An 18,161-nucleotide genomic window follows, 5' to 3' on the forward strand; every position below is an offset into this window, starting at 1 on the left:
TTTTGAGACGGAGTCTCGCTCCGTCGCCCAGGCTGGAGTGCAGTGGCCAGATCTCAGCTCACTGCAAGCTCCGCCTCCCGGGTTCACGCCATTCTCCGGCCTCAGCCTCCAGAGTAGCTGGGACTACAGGCGCCCGCCACCTCGCCTGGCTAGTTTTTTGTATTTCTTAATAGAGACGGGGTTTCACTGTGTTAGCCAGGATGGTCTCGATCTCCTGACCTCATGATCCGCCCGTCTCGGCCTCCCAAAGTGCTGGGATTACAGGCTTGAGCCACCGCACCCGGCCACAGGAAAGGTTTTCTCAGCATTCATGAAGCAAATAATTCCTATGTTATTTAAAGCATTTAATATTACAAGAAAAGATCAAGACTTTTTTTTTTTTTTGAGATGGAGTTTTGCTGTTGTCTCCTAGGCTTGAGTGCAGTGGTGTGATCTAGGCTCATTGCAACTTCCTTCTCCTGGGTTCAAGCGATTCTCCTGCCTCAGTCTCCTGAGTAGCTGGGACTACAGCCACGCACCACCACGCCCAGATAATTTTTGTATTTTTAGTAGAGACGGGGTTTCACCTTGTTGGCCAGGCTGGTCTCAAACTCCTGATCTCAGGTGATCTGCCAGTCTCAGCTTCCCAAAGTGCTGGGATTACAGGCGTGAGCCACTGCGCCCAGCTAAGGTTCTTAATATATTTTAATCAAATAAGCATAACTCTAATACCTAAATTTGAAAGAACACAAGAAAAAAGAGTTATAGAATAATATGCTTATAAAAATAGATGTAAAAATTCTTACCAAATTTGAGAATTAATCAAAGTGTATATATATTTTTAAAAATAATATACCTTTACTGATCTTTTTGTGGTTCATAAGCATGATGACTGGGTCTTCACACAAACGTTTAAGATGTGAGGGAGACACATCTTATTATAATGTCTGCATATTTCCTGTCCGAAGTAAGAAGAATGAAATAAACATTAAAATAATGTACTATTATCAAGTAGTGTATGTCACAGAAATTCAAAGTTATTTTAACCTTTGGGGGGAAAATATGGTATCAAGATAGATAGTAAAAAGTATTGCATTTGGTAAAAATCAGAAGCCATTCCAAGCATCAACATGATAAAAAGCATTTATAAGAAACCAAACTAAAGGCTGGGTGTGGTGGCTCACACCTGTAATCCCAGTACTTTGGGAGGCTGAAGTGGGTGGATCACTTGAAGTCAGGAGTTTGAGATCAGCCTGGCCAACGTGGTGACATCCCATCTCTACTGAAAATACAAAAATAAGCCAGGCATGATGGCGCATGCCTGTAGTCCCAGCTAATCGGGAGGCTAAGGCAGGAGAATCACTTGAACCCGGGTGGTGGAGGTTGCAGTGAGCTTAGATTGCACAACTGCACTCCAGCCTGGACAACAGAGTGAGACTCTGTCTCAAAAATAAATAAATAAATAAAAGAAACCAAACTAAACTTCTACTTGAAGACGAAATGCTAGAGATATTCCAGAGTCAGAAATCAAGTAAGGATGAATATTTTCATAGGCTTATTCAGTGTTGTTTGCCTTTACTGGCCAAGACACAAAGCAAGAAATGAAGTGTAAATATTTAAAAACAAAGCAAAATTGCTTTTATTCATAGATAATATGCATGTCCACCTTTAAAATTCTAGCAGACACAGGGAGGCTGAGGAGGGAGAATCGCTTGAATCCCAGAGGAGGAGGTTGCGGTAACCTGAGATCGCGCCATTGCACTCCAGCATGGGCAACAAGAGCGAAACTCCGTCTCAAAATTAAAAAAAAAAAAAACTAGCAGAAACCACTGAAAATCCAAGTGAAAGAATTAATATAAATATAGAGGAATCAATAACTTATCTATATATTATCAATAAACAAAATATAAAGGTACACAACCTATTCACAATAGTAGCAAAAACTATAAAACAACACAATTGAACTTCAGAAAGAATATGTAACTCCTATTTGAAAACAATATAAAAACTTACCTTACATAAAATATAAGACCTCCAGGCGGCCGGGAGCATTGGCTCACACCTGTAATCCCAGCACTTTGGGAGGCCGAGGTAGGCAGATCATGAGGTTAAGATATCCAGACCATCCTGGCCAACATGGTGAAACCCCGTCTCTACTAAAAAATGCAAAAATTAGCTGGACATGGTGGCGTGCGCCTGTAGTCCCAGCGTCTTAGGAGGCTGAGGCAGGGAGAATCGCTTGAACCCGGAGGCGGAGGGTGCAGTGAGCCGAGATCACGCCACTGCACTCCAGCCTGGGCGACAGAGTGAGAGTCCTGAGACTCCGTCTGAAAATAAATAAATAAATAAATAAATAACCTCCATGCATGGTCGTGCACATCTGTATTCTCAGCTGCTCAGGGGGCTGAGGCAGGAGGATCACATGAGCCCAGGAGTCTTGGGCTGTAGTGCACTATACCAATAGGGTGTCCACAGTAAGTTCAGCATCAATATGGTGACCTGCCAGGGGCAGGGGACCATCAGGTTGCCTAAGGAGGGGTGAACTGGCTCAGGTCAGAAAAGGAGCAGGTCAAAATTGCCATGCTGATCACTAATGGGATCAACTTTGTGAATAGCCACTGTACTCTAGCCTGGGCAATGTAGCAAGATCTCGTCTAGCAAATAAATAAATAAAATATAATACTGTAATAAATGGAAAATTATTTAATATTCCTACACAGGAATACTACGTAGTAAAAAGACAACAATTTCCTGAAAATGAATACAAATATTTAAAGAAATTCCAATAAAAATTCCAATGTGATTTTCATCAGTTGATGGAGGCTAACAGGACGAACTTGACAATTTGATGTTAAAGTTTACTTAGAAGTTAACACTCCAGGCCGGGCGCGGTGGCTCAAGCCTGTAATCCCAGCACTTTGGGAGGCCGAGACGGGCGGATCACGAGGTCAGGAGATCGAGACCATCCTGGCTAACACGGTGAAACCCCTTCTCTACTAAAAAATACAAAAAAACTAGCCGGGCGAGGTGACGGGCACCTGTAGTCCCAGCTACTCGGGAGGCTGAGGCAGGAGAATGGCATGAACCCGGGAGGCGGAGCTTGCAGTGAGCTGAGATCTGGCCACTGCACTCCAGCCTGGGCGACAGAGCGAGACTCCGTCTCAAAAAAAAAAAAAAAAAAAAAGAAGTTAACACTCCAAAATAACCTAGGTATTTTTGGGTTTTTTGTTCTGTTTTTAAATTACTATTTTTTTTTTTTTTTTTTTGAGAAACTCTTACTCTGTCACTCAGGCTGGAGTGCAGTGGCATGATCATGGCTCACTGCAGCCTCTAACTCTCAGGCTCAAGCAATCCTCCTTCAGATCCCGAGTAGCTGGGAGTACAGGCGCATGCCACTATGCCCAGCTATTTTTTTTTCTTATTTTTTGTAGAGATGGGGTCTTGCTATGTTGCCCAGGCTGGTCTTTAACTCTTGGGCCCAAGTGATCCTCTCACCTCGGTCTCCCAAAGTGCTAGGATTACAGGCATGAGCCACCTCACCTAGCCTAATTATATTTTTTTAAAAAAAGAACTACAGGAGGAGACTTGCCATATAAAATACCAAGATTGATTACAGAATTTTATTAGGAAAGGCCAGGCACGCAACCAGCACTTTGAGAGGCTGAGGCAGGCAGATCAGCTGAGGATGGGAGTTCGAGACTAGCCTGGCCAATATTGCGAAACCCCGTCTCTACTAAAAATACAAAAATTAGCCAGGCGTGGTGGCACACACCTATAACTGGAGCTACTTGGGAGGCTGAGGCAGGAGCATCACTTGAACTCGGGAGGTGGAGGTTGCACTGAGCCGAGATCGCACCACTGCACTCCAACCTGGGCAACAGAGTGAAACTCCATCTCAAAAAAAAAAAAAAAAAAAGATCATATTTAGGAAAAAGGAGAGGGAAGGTCAATAAGCCCAGCAGATCAATAGACCAGCAACAGGTCTGTATATATGTGTCACTTAATGACAGGGATACACCTGGGAAAATGTGTTATTAGGTGATGTTGTTGTTGTGTGAACATCACAGAAGGTACACAAACCTAGAAGGCAGAGCATACTACACACTTAGGATATATAGTACGGCCCGTTGTTCCTAGGCTATAAACCTGTACAACTTATGACTGTGCTGAACACTGTGGGCCATTGTAACACAATGTTAAGTATTTGTGTATCTAACCATAGAAAATGTACAGTAAAAATATAGTACAAAAGACACAAAGTGGTACTTCCGCACAGGGCAGTTCCATTATAATCTTATGATCACTATTGTATGCGTGCTGTATCGTTAACAGAAATGTCACTGTGTGTGTCATGACTGTATATGCGAATGCCTATATGAGAATGTATGGGAAAATATATGAGTAAAGTTTGGTATCAGATAAAGCTGGCATCTCAAATAAAAACGGAAAATTAGTTAATAAATGGAGCCAGATCCATTGATAACCCAAGGGAGGTAGTATAGGAGGGTAATATGAGATCTCTACATATGTATCTTCGACACAAACATTTCAGGATAGTGGATTTAAGAATTAAATACGAGAAAAAGATAACATGAAAGCATAAAAGAAAATACAAGAGGACTTTAAAAAAATATGCTTAGAGAAAAAGCCTTTCCAAACCATAAAAGCTGGATGTGACTACCTAAGATTCTCTCCAATGAAAGGCAAAGTTCAAAAGACACATGATAAACTTAGAGAAAACATCTGCCGTATATGTAACAGAGAAAGAATTTAGGTTCATAAGATATAAAGAAATCCTATGATTAAGAAAATAAAAAACAGCCTAATTAGGGAGGAGACTAGTAAAGGATATGAACAGACAATTTACAGATAGAAACAAAGTCAATACATATTTTTGGCCGGGTGCAGTGGCTCACGCCTGTAACCTCAGCAATTTGGGAGGCCGAGGCACTCAGATCATGAGGTCAGGAGTTCGAGACCAGGCTGACCAACATGGTGAAATCTCGTCTCTACTAAAAATACAAAAATTAGCTGGGCATGGTGGCACGTGTCTGTAATCCCAGCTACTTGGGAGGCTGAGGCAGGAGAATCGCTTGAACCCGGGAAGCGGAGGTTGCAGTGACCGAGATTGAGCCACTGCACTTCAGCCTGGGTGACACAGCGAGACTCTGTCTCAAAAAAAAAAAAAGTATGTGTGTGTATATGTATATATGTGTGTGTGTGTGTGTGTGTGTGTGTGTATAGACACTTTTTTTTTTTTTTTACTTGTGATACATTAGCAAAAATTTAAAAGTTTCCTGATATTTAGTACTGGTGAAGGTATAGGGAATTGGAAACTCTTATGCACAGACTATGAAAGGATGATAAATGATTTGATGAGATATCCTTGAAAGTTGCACATGCTTAATATTTTCCACCTAGGATTTCTACTTCTAAGAATTTTTCCTAAACAATATTTGTACAAATATTCAAAAGGATACATATGAAATACTATTTGTAATATCATACATAATAGCAATAAAAAGCAAATTACTTTGATGCCTATTGCTTAGTCATTAAAAGAAATATCCTCATCCCTATAATCCCAGTACTTTAGGAGTTGGGGCGGGAGGATTGCTTGAACACAGTCATTTGAGGCCAGCCTGGGCAACATAGGGGGACCACCCCCTACAAAAAATAAGAAAAATTAGCTGGGCATGGTGGCATGTACCTGTAGTCCCAGCTGCTTGGGAGGCTGAGAAGGGAGGATTGCTTGAACCCAGGAGGTTGACGCTACAGTGAGCTGTGTTTGCACCACTGCATTCCAGCCTGGGCAACAGAGTGAGATCCTGTGTCAAAAAAAAGAAAAGAAAAGAAATACTTCTGTAGTCAACAAAAGGACTGAGTTGTATTTACTGACACGATAAAATGTGCAGAGATAGTAGTAGTGTTAATGAATAAAGCATTGCAGAAGAAACATACATAGTATAATCTCATGTGTGTAATTTCAGTATTAATAATCATTTAAATATATATATACATTTACACATATATATAAAAGGATATAGACAAATATACATCAAATAATTGACAATGATTCTTAGACTTTCTTTTTCTACATTATATATTTCTGTATTTTAATTTTATATAGCTTAAATTGAATTGTTTTAATATTTAGAAACAACATTTCTTAAACACATAGTAGGAAAAAGGAATAAACCTAATAATTCTAAAATTTTCTTCAAATTTGGATTGGGACTAATCTGTTGCATAGGTTATTAGTTCTATATGGGCATATTTTCTATATAGCTGTAATATACACATAGCTATTTAGAAACTATGGAGTGATATTCAAAGTCAATTCTTTATTTAAGGGGAGAAAGATGAAGACACTCTATGGTTTATCTTTTTTTGTTTGTTTGTTTGTTTGTTTTTGAGACGGAGTCTCGCTCGGTAGCCCAGGCTGGAGTGCAGTGGCCAGATCTCAGCTCACTGCAAGCTCCGCCTCCCGAGTTCACGCCATTCTCCTGCCTCAGCCTCCCAAGTAGCTGGGACTACAGGCGCCCGCCACCTCGCCCAGCTAGTTTTTTGTACTTTTTAGTAGAGACGGGGTTTCACCGTATTAACCAGGATGGTCTCGATCTCCTGACCTCGTGATCCGCCCGTCTCGGCCTCCCAAAGTGCTGGGATTACAGGCTTGAGCCACCGCGCCCGGCCTCTATGGTTTATCTTAATAAGGTTAATATCTAAATCTCCCAATGTCAACAATTATAATTACAATACATAAATTTTCCTCTTTATTTTGTATGTTGTTATCTTCAAATTCAAAACTTCCAGGCCGGGCATGGTGGCTCATGCCTGTAATCTCAATGCTTTGGGAGGCCCAGGCAGACAGAACACTTGAGATCAGGAGTTTGAGACCAGCCTGGCCAACTTGGCAAAACCCTGTCTCCACTAAAAATACAAAAATTAGCTGGGCATGGTGGCACACCTGTAATCTCAGCTATTCGGGAGGCTGAAGCAGGAGAATCCCTTGAACCCGGGAGGTGGAGGTCGCAGTGAGCCAAGACCGCACCACAGCACTCCAGCCCAGGCGACAGAGGGAGATTCCATAAAAGAAAAAACTTCCGAGAACACATTTCCATGTAGACTCCATTCTAATACAGCATTTACAGTAAGATACTTAAGTCTAAGTACAGACTTGCAAATCTATGGAGGAATCATAGACATTTATCAGCTACCTTCAGAGTGAATAAAATTGCATTTTACTAAGAGCAACAGAGTCAAAGAGCATGCAGCGAAGGTAGTGACGGCTCTCAGAAAATACACAAATACTGACTAAGGAGGTTACAAATTACAAAACATTCCAGTAATATTAGAGGTCTTTCTGATAAAATGTCATGTTCATTTTTCAAGCAAGATGACTGAAATGGAACTACTCTATTTGATGATTTCTCCAGGTGGATGATGCTGAAGAACCTGACAAAACAGGAGAGAATAAAGCACCCAGTAAGTTCCAGTCCGTGGGAGTGCAAGTAGAAGAGGAGAAGTGGTAAGTCCACGTGCATATGCATCCTCTTTTGTCCTGATGTTGTGAAGTAACGTAAAAGTATTTTTCCCCATGATAAATCTACAAAATTCAATGATATTTTCCACTAAGTTTTGGGAGTATTTAAAGGGTGAAGTTGAATCAATATTAGTTGATTCTCTCCTGTAGTTTTAATACTAGAGACCACTCCATTTGAGTTTTACTAGAATAGTACTGTAAGCGTATTACACACATACAAATACTGTGTGCAGTACTCTTGGGTTGCCAAACTATACCTTTAGGGGGAAAAAAAAACCTTCCCATTTTTATGAGAAGAAAATTTACCTTATTTCTATTTCTATTCCCAGCACTTAATAGTGTCTGGTGTTTAGTGTGTGCTCCATGAATGATGAATGAATGAATGAATGAATGAATGAATGAATGAATGAATGAATGAGGAAGATATTCCCTATCATTATCCTGAATCACCAGTCCTTTAGATTACTCTTTACCTACTTTAGAGCCTCAGTATCTATAAATGGGAAGTGTAGGATTTCATAAAATTACAGAATTTGGGGTCAATAATTTCATTTTGTAAATGAGAACTTGATGGAGAGAGGCATGTGAATTTCTCAAACTGGGAGGTTCCTGGTGGGTAGAACCATGTTTTATTGATAGTAGCATCCCCCAGCTTCCAGCGTTGTGATTCGCACCTACTAAATATACAATAAATGTTGGCTGAATAAAGTAAAACTGGAGTTATGGTAAGAGAAAACGCTCTAAATTATAAATCAGTGTATCATCTCAACTTTGCTACTAACTTTCTGTGTGTTAATTAGGAAGAATCATTTGAATGTCACCTATCCATCCTTCCATTATCCATCCATTCAATAAAATCTATGGAATGCCTCCTATATTCAAGGCTACATGTAACATAAACTGAAAATCTGAAAAGGAGGAATTTATCAGTTTATGGAAGTGGTCCTGTTTTAGAACCTCTCACTATTGATTGACACTGTACTTTTAAGAGGTGTGTATCGATATCATAGACATATAGTTAACATATTTATCAATAAAATATATAATATGTGTATGTGCTTTATATATATATAGTGTGTGTGTGTATAATATGACAAAAACCTTAATTACTTTTGCACCAACCTAATATAATTATGCAGTGCTGCAAGCCCAGAAAACTGGTACAATCATTCTGGAAATAAATATGACAAAAGTTAGCAATAATTATACATCTATCCATACCAATTGACCCAAAAATCACACTCATGGGGCTTGAATTAAATTACTCAATGAAAGGTAAACAATTGTGAAACATTATTTATCATTGTAAAAGAAAAACACTAATTATCAAATAACCACTAATAGCATGCTTTTGTAATTTATAGCACCTCACCAAGGTAAACTATTATACAGCTATTAAATATCATTTTATTTAAAAGGTGGAGAAACATGGGAAAATTCCCATGATACAATGTTAGGTGAAAAAGTTAAATATATAATATCCATGCATAGTGTTCATGCAGATGGACAAGGACTGAAATATAATACGTATAAATGGTAGGTTTAGGAGTGACTTTTTTCTTCTACTCTAAAAAGTTTTAGTAATCATTGTTTTTTTTTGGTTTTTTGTGTGTGTTTTTTGAGACGGAGTCTCGCTCTGTCACCCAGGCTGGGGTGCAGTAGCACAATCTTGGCTCACTGCAGCCTCCACCTCCTAGGTTGAAACGATTCTCCTGACTCAGCCTCCCGAGTAGCTGGGACTACAGGCGCGCACCATCATGCCCAGCTGATTTTTGTATTTTTAGTAGAGACAGGGTTTCACCGTGTTGGCCAGGATGGTTTCGATCATCATGACCTTGTGATCCACCTGCCTTGGCCTCCCAAAGTGCTGGAATTACAGGCATGAGCCACCATGGCGGGCCAATAATGATTGCTTTAATGTCCTACGCATGTTTCTTTATTAAGTGTTTTAGAAAAAGTTTTGAAAGTATACATTTAGTAGACATTAAAGAAAATGTATTCCTCGCCGTGGGCAGTGGCTCACACCTGTAATCCCAGCACTTTGGGAGGCCGAGGCGGGTAGATCACCTGAGGTAAGGAGTTCAAGACCAATCTGACCAACATGGTGAAACCCGTCTCTACTAAAAATACAAAAATTAGCTGGGTGTGGTGGTGGGTGCCTGTAATCCCAGGAACTCGGGAGGCTGAGGCAGGAGAATCGCTTTAACCGAGGAGGCAAAGATTGCAGTGAGCCGAGATCACACCATTGTACTCCAGCCTGGGTGGCAGAGCAGACTCCGTCTTAAAAAGAAGAAGATAATATAGTCCTCCATCTCCCACCAGCCCAGCTCGGTGCCTTTTCTCAATGATATAGTTAGTGGTTGACAGCACAGACTCTTGAACCAGAGCACCAAATCCTGGCTCTGCCCCTTACTAGCCAAGGGGCCATAAGCAAATTACTACCCATATTTGTGCTTTAGTTTCCTTATATATAAAAAGGGGGTTGCAAGCAGTTTCCACTATAAGCTAAAAGGAACTCAGAAGTCACCACTCCATCTTAACAAGTAAAAATCTCAGCAAACTAAAAAATCAACATCTCTTTGTGTATCTATCAGAGAAAGGAGGTCACAGGGCACACTGCTTCTCCCAAAATTGGAGAAACAGACAGACAGATACAGATAATTACAACTTACTGGAGTAGAAACACAAGTAGAAATCTCTGCAGGAACCCACACAGGGTAAGAAAACATAAGCAGTAACTGAAGAATTGTTGGAGGCTCAATATTGACATCTCTGAGAGTTAAAAGCTCCAGTGAAACCCAGTCAGAGGGAGACCTCACACTTTTGTGAGTTTTACCTCCAGGAACTCTACCAGGTCCTCATAGTGAATATCAGAGAAAAAAATCTCCTTGTGCATCCAGGAGGGGGAAGGAAAAAAGAACTGCTTTGAAATATGCCAGCATGTTCTCTTATTCACAAGCCCTGCACGCAGCAGACACTATTTTACCAGAACCTTTTGCTGGCTGGGGTTTTATCAGAGCCTAGAACCTACCTGGGGGAAGGAAAACACTCAGCTCTAGTTCCCTCTAGACTTCCACATGGGGGAAGGGACATACCCAACCTCAGCCCCCTTTAGGCATCTTGTCCCACATAAGAGAAAAAAAAAAAACACACAACTGAGAAACACTGATGAAGTTCACAGTCCAGGAGCACAGGCTCACCAAAAGGCTGAGACTAATCATAGAACTGTAGAGCGCTTTTCCCTCACCTGACCAGTACATTACTAAATGCCAATTTACCACAGTTCCTTTCACCCAGTACGTCATGCCCACTTTTCAAAAAATTACAAGACATACTAAAGGGTAAAAAACACAGTTTGAACAGATGGAACAAGCATCAGAACCAGAGTCAAATATGGCAGGAATGTTGGAATTACCAGGCCAAGATTTTTTTGAAATTATGATTAATAGTCTAAGGGTGCTAATGAAAGAAGCAGAACATGCAGAGAGATGGAGAATGAAAAAGAATTCTAAGAGAGAATTAAAAAAGAAATGTTGGAGATAAAAAACACTCTAATAGAAACAAAGAATATCTTTGATGGGCTCATTAGTAAATTGGACACTAATGTCTACATTTGAGGATACAACAATAGAAACAGAGAAAAAAGACTGATAAAAAGTCAGAACAGATTATCTGAGAACGGTGAGACAGCTACAACAGGTGTACTTTATATGAGAGAGGAATACAAGAAGGAGAGGAAGGAGAAAGGAGCAGAAGCAATGTTAGAAGCAATAATAACAGAATTCCCCCAAATTAATGTCAGACACCTCAGATTCAGGAAGCTCAGAGAATACTAAGCAAGAGAAATGCTGAAACAAGCAAACAAACAAACAAAAAACAAAATACTACACCTGAGCATATCATATTCAAACTTCAGAAAAATAAAAGACTTTAAAAATCTTGAAAAAAATGAGAGGGAAAGAACATCTTACCTATAGAGGAGCAAGGATAAGAATTAGGCCAGGTGCAGTGGCTCACACCTGTAATCCCACAATTTTGGGAGGCTGAGGTGGGCAGATCACTTCAGTCCAGGGGTTCGAGACCAACCTGGGCAACATGGCAAAATCCCATCTTTACAAAAAATTATCTGGCTGTGGTGCGTACCTGCAGTCCCGGTCACTCAGTAGGCTGAAGTGGAAAGATTGCTTGAGCCTGGGAAGTGGAGGTTGTAGTAAGCTGAGATCACACCACTGCATTCCAGCCTCAGTGACAGAGAGACCCTGTCTCAAAAATAAACAAACAGAACAAACAAACAAACAAAAAAGATAAAAGATAAGAGTTAAATCTGGCCAGGCGCAGTGGCTCATGCCTGTAATCCCAACACTTTGGGAGACCAAGGCAAGCAGATCACCTAAGGTCAGGAGTTTGAGACCGGCCTAGCCAACATTGTGAAACCCCGTCTCTACTAAAAATACAAAAATTAGCAAGGCATGGTGGCAGGCACCTGTAATCTCAGCTACTCCGGAGGCTAAGGTAGGAGAATTGCTTGAACCCAGGAGGCAGAGGTTGCAGTGAGCCGAAATCATGCCATTGCACTTCAGCCTGGGCAACAAGAGCAAAAATTCCATCTCAAAAAATAAAAAATAAATACATAATTATATCTGTGTAGTCACAGTTACTCAAGAGGCTATGGTGGAAGGATTGCTTAGGGACAGGAATTCAAGTCTATCCTGGGCAACTGATAGGGTTTGGCTGTGTCCCCACCCAAATCTCATCTTGAACTGTGACTCCCAGGATTCCCACATGTTGTGGGAGGAACCTGGCAGGAGGTGACTGAATCATGGGGGAGGGTCTTTCCCGTGCTGTTCTCATGGTAACGAGTGGGTCTCATGAGATCTGATGGCTTTAAAAATGGGAATTTCCCTGCACAGGCCCTCTTTCTCTCTCTCTCTCTCTCTCTCTCTCTCTCGTTTTGAGACGGAGTCTCCCTCTGTCGCCCAGGCTGGAGTGCAAAGGCCTGATCTTGGCTCACTGCAAGCTCCGCCTCTCGGGTTCACGCCATTCTCCTGCCTCAGCCTCCCGAGTAGCTGGGGCTACAGGTGCCCACCACCACACCTGGCTAGTTTTTTGTATTTTTAGTAGAGACGGGGTTTCACCGTGTTAGCCAGGATGGTCTCGATCTCCTGACCTCGTGATCCTCCCACCTCGGCTTCCCAAAGTGCTGGGATTACAGATGTGAGCCGCAGTGCCCAGCTACCCTCTTCTCTTGCCTGCCACCATGTGACATGTGCTTTTCACCTAATGCCATGATTGTGAGGCCTCCCCGGCCACGTGGAACTGTAAGTCCAAGAAACCTCTTTCTTTTGTAAATTGCCCAGTATCAGGTATGTCTTTATCAGCAGCGTGAAAACGGACTAATACAGCAACATAGCGAGGCTTAGTCTCTATAAAAACACTCCAAAACGAAAAAAATTAAAAGAAGTATATCCAACTTATCGGAAACCATGCAAGAACAGAGTGAAATTTTTTTTTTTTTTTTTGAGACAGAGCCCCAGCTGGAGTGCAGTGGCAAGATCTCAGCTCACTGCAAGCTCCGCCTCCCGGGTTCACGCCATTCTCCTGTCTCAGCCTCCCGAGTAGCTGGGGCTACAGGCGCCCGCCACCACTCCGGCTAATTTTTTATATTTTTAGTAGAGATGGGGTTTCACCATGTTAGCCAGGATGGTCTCGATCTCCTGACCTCGTGATCTGCCTGCCTCAACCTCTCAAAGTGCTGGAATACAGGCGTCAGCCACCATGCCTGGTGTGAAATATTTAAAGTACTAGAAGAATAAAAAAAGCAAAAACACCCATCTAGAATTTTGTACCCTGTGAAATTATCCTTAACAGTGAAAGAAAAATAAAGACTATTTCAGATAAATAAAAATTGAGGGAATCTGTTGCCAGCAGACCTTCAAGAAATGTTAAGAAGTTCTTCTGAGAGAAAGAAAATGACATAGGTCAGAAACGAAAATAAAAACTTCCATGTTTCTCTCTCTCTTTTTTTTTTTTTGGGGGGGATGGAGTCTCGCTCTGTCGCCCAGGATGGAGTGCAGTGGCAGGATCTTGGCTCACTACAACTTCCGCCTCCCAGGTTCAAGCAATTCTCCTGCCTCAGCCTCCCAAGTAGTTAGGATTACAGGCACCTGCCACCACATCTGGCTAATTTTTTTTGTAATTTTTTTTTTTTAGTAGAGACGGGGTTTCACCATGTTGAACAGGCTGGTCTCAAACTCCTGATCTCTGGTGATCCTCCCACCTTAGCCTCCCAAAGTGCTGAGATTATAGGCATGGGCCACTGTGTCCGGCCCATTTTTCTCATTCGTAATTGATCTAACAGATAAGTTTGTTCAAAATACCAATAGCAAAAATGTATTTAAATATATGTACATTTATTTATTTATGTAAAAGTGAAATGAATGGCAGCAATGATACAAGGAATAAGTGGTAGGAATTGGAAATATTTAGTTATTACAAAGCACTCGCAAAACCTGTGAAGTGTCATAGTGTTATATGAAAGTGGATTGGGGCCGGGAGCGATGGCTCATGCCTGTAATCCCAGCACTTTGGGAGGCCGAGGCAGATGGATCACGAGGGCAGGAGTTCAAGACCAGCCTGGACAATATGGTGAAACCCCGTCTCTACTAAAAATACAAAAATTAGCTGCGTGTGGTGGTGTGTGCCTGTGGTCTCAGCTACTCGGGAGGCTGAGGCAGAAGAATCGCTTGAACCCAGGAGGCAGAGGTTGCAGTGAGCTGAGATCACACCACTGCACTCCAGCCTGGGCAACAGAGCGAGACTCCGTTTAAAAAAAAAAAAAAAAAGGTGAATCGGATTCGTGGTAAATGCATAATGCAAACTGTAGGGCTCTAGGGTAACCATTAAAAAGAAGTAAAAGAAAAATAAAATTATTATGCTAAGAAAGGAGAGAAAATTCCATCATATAAATACTCAATGGAAAATTATTAAAAGCAGAAAAAATGTGAAAGACAAAAATAAGAAGAAAGAACAAAGGCAAAAAAATAGAAAATAATAACAAATATGGTAGATATTAATCCAACCAGATAAATAATCAGTTTAACCCTTTTCCCATTTAGAAGCCAGCGCTCATTTAATTTTACATAAACACGCTCTTTGAGGCTGAAGCAAATATGACTGATTTTCAATGTGAAAATAAAATGTAAAAACTGATCATCGAGTTATTTCTAAACAGAACTAACATCAGAATCATCTGAATCATCAGAATCATCTATTTCAGAAAAATAGGATTCATCAAATGAATCTTGGCCACAACTCTTTGAGGACAATGTTAACATCACGTGTAGGAATGCTACGTTTTCTAGGACTTGCCATTTTCAGCAATGGAGAATTACTATATTTTCTAAATGGAAATACCACTACTAAGACCAGAATGCTAGAAATAGGATGATGTCTTTGTTTCCAAAGTCAATATAGAGCGATGTGAAAATAATAATAAAAGCAAAATATTTTGTGGCAAAGTTATCTTGGGTTAAAGGCTGCAGTTGCAGGTGCCACCAGCAGGTATTCTCAGGGCAAATAGGAACAGGGTTAAACATTAGTGTCTTACATACACCATTAAAAGACAGAGATTGTCAGAGTGGATAAGAAAACAAGACTTAACGATATGTTGTCTGCAAGAAACCTAATTTAAATATAAAGATAGATATAGATTAAGAAGTAAAGGAATGGAAAAAGAAAATGTCTAGCACTAATAAAAAGAAAGTGGGTGTAGAAATATTAATCTCAGAGCAGACTTCAGAGCAAAGACAATTATCAGGGATAAAGATGATGATAAAGGGGTCAGTTCTCAAAGAAGACATACAAATCTTTAACATGTGTGCACCTACCAACAGAGTTTCAAAATACATGAGTTCTAGCTGGGCCCAGTGGCTAATACCTGTAATCCTAGCACTTTGGGAGGCCAAGGTGGGTGGATCGCTTGAGGTCAGGAGTTTGAGACCAGCCTGGCCAACATGGTGAAACCCCATCTCTACTAAAAATGCAAAAAATAGCCAAGTGTGGTAGCACGTACCTGTAGTTCCAGCTACTTGGGAGGCTGAGGCAGGAGAGTCACTTGAATCTAGGAGGCGGAGGTTGCAGTGAGCCAAGAGTACTTCAGCCTGGGCAACAGAGCGAGACTCAGTCCCAAAACAAAAAAACAAACAAACAAAAACTACAAAATACATGAGTTCTTGAGTTGATAGAACTGCAAGGAGAAAAAGATGTATCTACTATTATAATTGGAGACTTCAACAATTCTCTATCAGAAATGGACAGATCAAGAAGGCAGAACATCAGTAAGGACGTAGTTGAATGCAACAACACTATTGAACAACTAGATATAGTTGACATCTATAGACGACTTCATCCAACAGCAACAGATTACACATTCTTCTCAAGCTCATATGGAACATTCACCTAGATAGAGCAGAACATAATTCTGGGGCATAAAACAGATCTTAACAAATTTTTTTTTTTTTTTTTTTTTTTTTTTGAGACGAAGTCTCGCTCTTGTCTCCCAGGCTGGAGTACAATGGCACAATCTCGGCTCACTGCAGCCTCTGCCTCCTGGGTTCAAGCAATTCTCTTGCTTCAGCCTCCCAAGTAGCTGGGATTACAGGTACCTGCCATCACTCCCAGCTAATTTTTGTATTTTTATTAGAGACATAGTTTCACCAGGTTGGCCAGGCTGGTCACGAACAAATTTTTAAAATTATAAATCATATCATGTTTGCTCTCAGGCCACAGTAGAATTAAACTAGAAATCAACAACAGAAAGATAGCTGGAAATTCCCAAAATACTGAGATTTAACAGCACACTTCTAAATTACAAACGAGTGAAATAAATCTCAAGAAACTAAATATTTTGAAATAAATGGAAATATGACTTTTTTTTTTTTTTTTTGAGATGAAATCTCACTCTGTTGCCCAGGCTGGAGTGCAGTGGCACAATCTCTGCTCACTGCAACCTCCGCCTCCCGAGTTCAAGCGATTCTCCTGCCTCAGCCTCCCGAGTAGCTGGGACTACAGGGATGCACTACCACGCCTGGCTAATTTTCATGTTTTTTTTAGTAGAGACGGGGGTTTCACCATATTGGCTAGGCTGGTCTTGAACTCCTGACCTGGTGATCCACCCGCCTCGGCCTCCCAAAGTGCTGGGATTACAGGCATGAGCCACCGCGCCCGGCGGAAATACAACTTATTAAAATTTATGGAATGCAGCAAAAGCAGTGGTTAGAGGGACAGTTACAGCACTGACTGCTTGTATTAGAAAAAAAGAACAATTTAACATCAATTATTTAAGCTTCCACCATAGGACACTAGAAAAAGAAGAGCAAATTAAATCCAAAATAAATACAAGAAAAGAAAATTAGAACAGAAATCATAAAATTGAAAATAATAATCAATAGAGAAACTCAACAAAACCAAAACCTGACTCTGAAAAGATTAATAAATGATAAGCCTTTAACCAGGCTAACTAAGAGACAAGACACAAATTACTCTTATAATATGAGACATGAGCAATCCATATGCCTTGGCCTCCCCAACGTATTGGAATTAGAGGCAGGAACCACCTTGCCTAGTCAGCAGTTTCTTACAAAACTAAATATTCTTCACCATACAATTCATCAGTTTTGTTTCTTGGAATTTATCCAAACGAATTGAAAACTTATGTTCACCCAAAATCCTGCACATGGATATTGATAGCACCTGTATTTCTAATTACCCAAACTTGAAAGCAACCAGGTTGTCCTTTAGTAGATAAATGGATAAATAAACTGTGGTGCATACAGATAATAGAATATTATTCAGCACTAAAAGTAATAAACTATCGAGACACAAAAAGACATGGGAAAAATGTCAATGTATTATTACTAAGTGAAACAAACCTGTCTGAAAAAACTATATACTGTATGATTCCAACTATGTGACACCCTGGAAAAGGCAACAAGACAGTAAAAAGATGACTAGTTGCCAGGGGTTGGGAGGAAGGAGGTATGAATAGGCTAAGGATGTCTAGGGCAGTGAAACGATTCTGTAGGTATAATAAATACAATGGTGGATACGAGTATATACAACACAAACAGTAACCCTACTGTAAACCATGGACTTTGGGTGATAACGACAGCCAGTGTAGGTTCCTGGACTGCACCAAAAGTGCCACTCTAGTGTGAAATGTGGGTATTCGTTGAGGCTGTGTGTGTGTTGGGGGAAGGGGTGTATGGGAATTTTCTACTTTTTGCTAAGTTTTGCTGTGAACCTAAAACTGTTCTAAAAAAACAGTTTATTAATTTTAAAAAGGGGTTGGAGGAAGGTGGATTATAGCATTAACCTCAGTGTGTTGTCCTAGGGTGTTTTGTAAAACTTTTAGAGCAATATCTGATACGTACAATGCTCTGCGTGTTTCCTAGTCTATTAAGCAGTCAAATAGAATCTCTCTAAAGAATGAAGTTTCAAGAAAATAATTATACTGCCTTTTCTTCAAAAAAAAAAAAGGGGGAGAAAGTCATCTCCTTTATTTTACTTCAGACATTTCTCCTGCAATCAGCCAGTCTATCTCTCCCCCCTTTTTTTTTTTTTTTTTTTTTTTTTTTTT

The 18,161-nt window shown here is 40.5% G+C and overlaps 1 protein-coding gene and 1 non-coding gene across 9 annotated transcripts in view; both read left to right on the plus strand.

Annotated features, from left to right (window-relative positions):
- The window catches only part of DLGAP1 (DLG associated protein 1), a 960,906-nt gene that overhangs the window by 880,719 nt on the left and 62,026 nt on the right, over positions 1 to 18,161 (plus strand). For all 8 annotated transcript variants that reach the window (XM_025365244.1, XM_025365243.1, XM_025365245.1 and 5 more), the window contains one exon: positions 7,419 to 7,510. In XM_025365244.1, coding sequence (XP_025221029.1) covers positions 7,419 to 7,510 — 92 coding nt within the window. The remainder of the gene's footprint in view (positions 1 to 7,418; positions 7,511 to 18,161) is intronic.
- On the plus strand, positions 844 to 947 carry LOC112611769. The gene has a single exon (XR_003116744.1). It is a non-coding gene; the product is annotated as a small nucleolar RNA U13 (small nucleolar RNA).

Source organism: Theropithecus gelada, chromosome 18 (assembly GCF_003255815.1).
Source record: "Theropithecus gelada isolate Dixy chromosome 18, Tgel_1.0, whole genome shotgun sequence".
Lineage (NCBI taxonomy): Eukaryota > Metazoa > Chordata > Mammalia > Primates > Cercopithecidae > Theropithecus > Theropithecus gelada.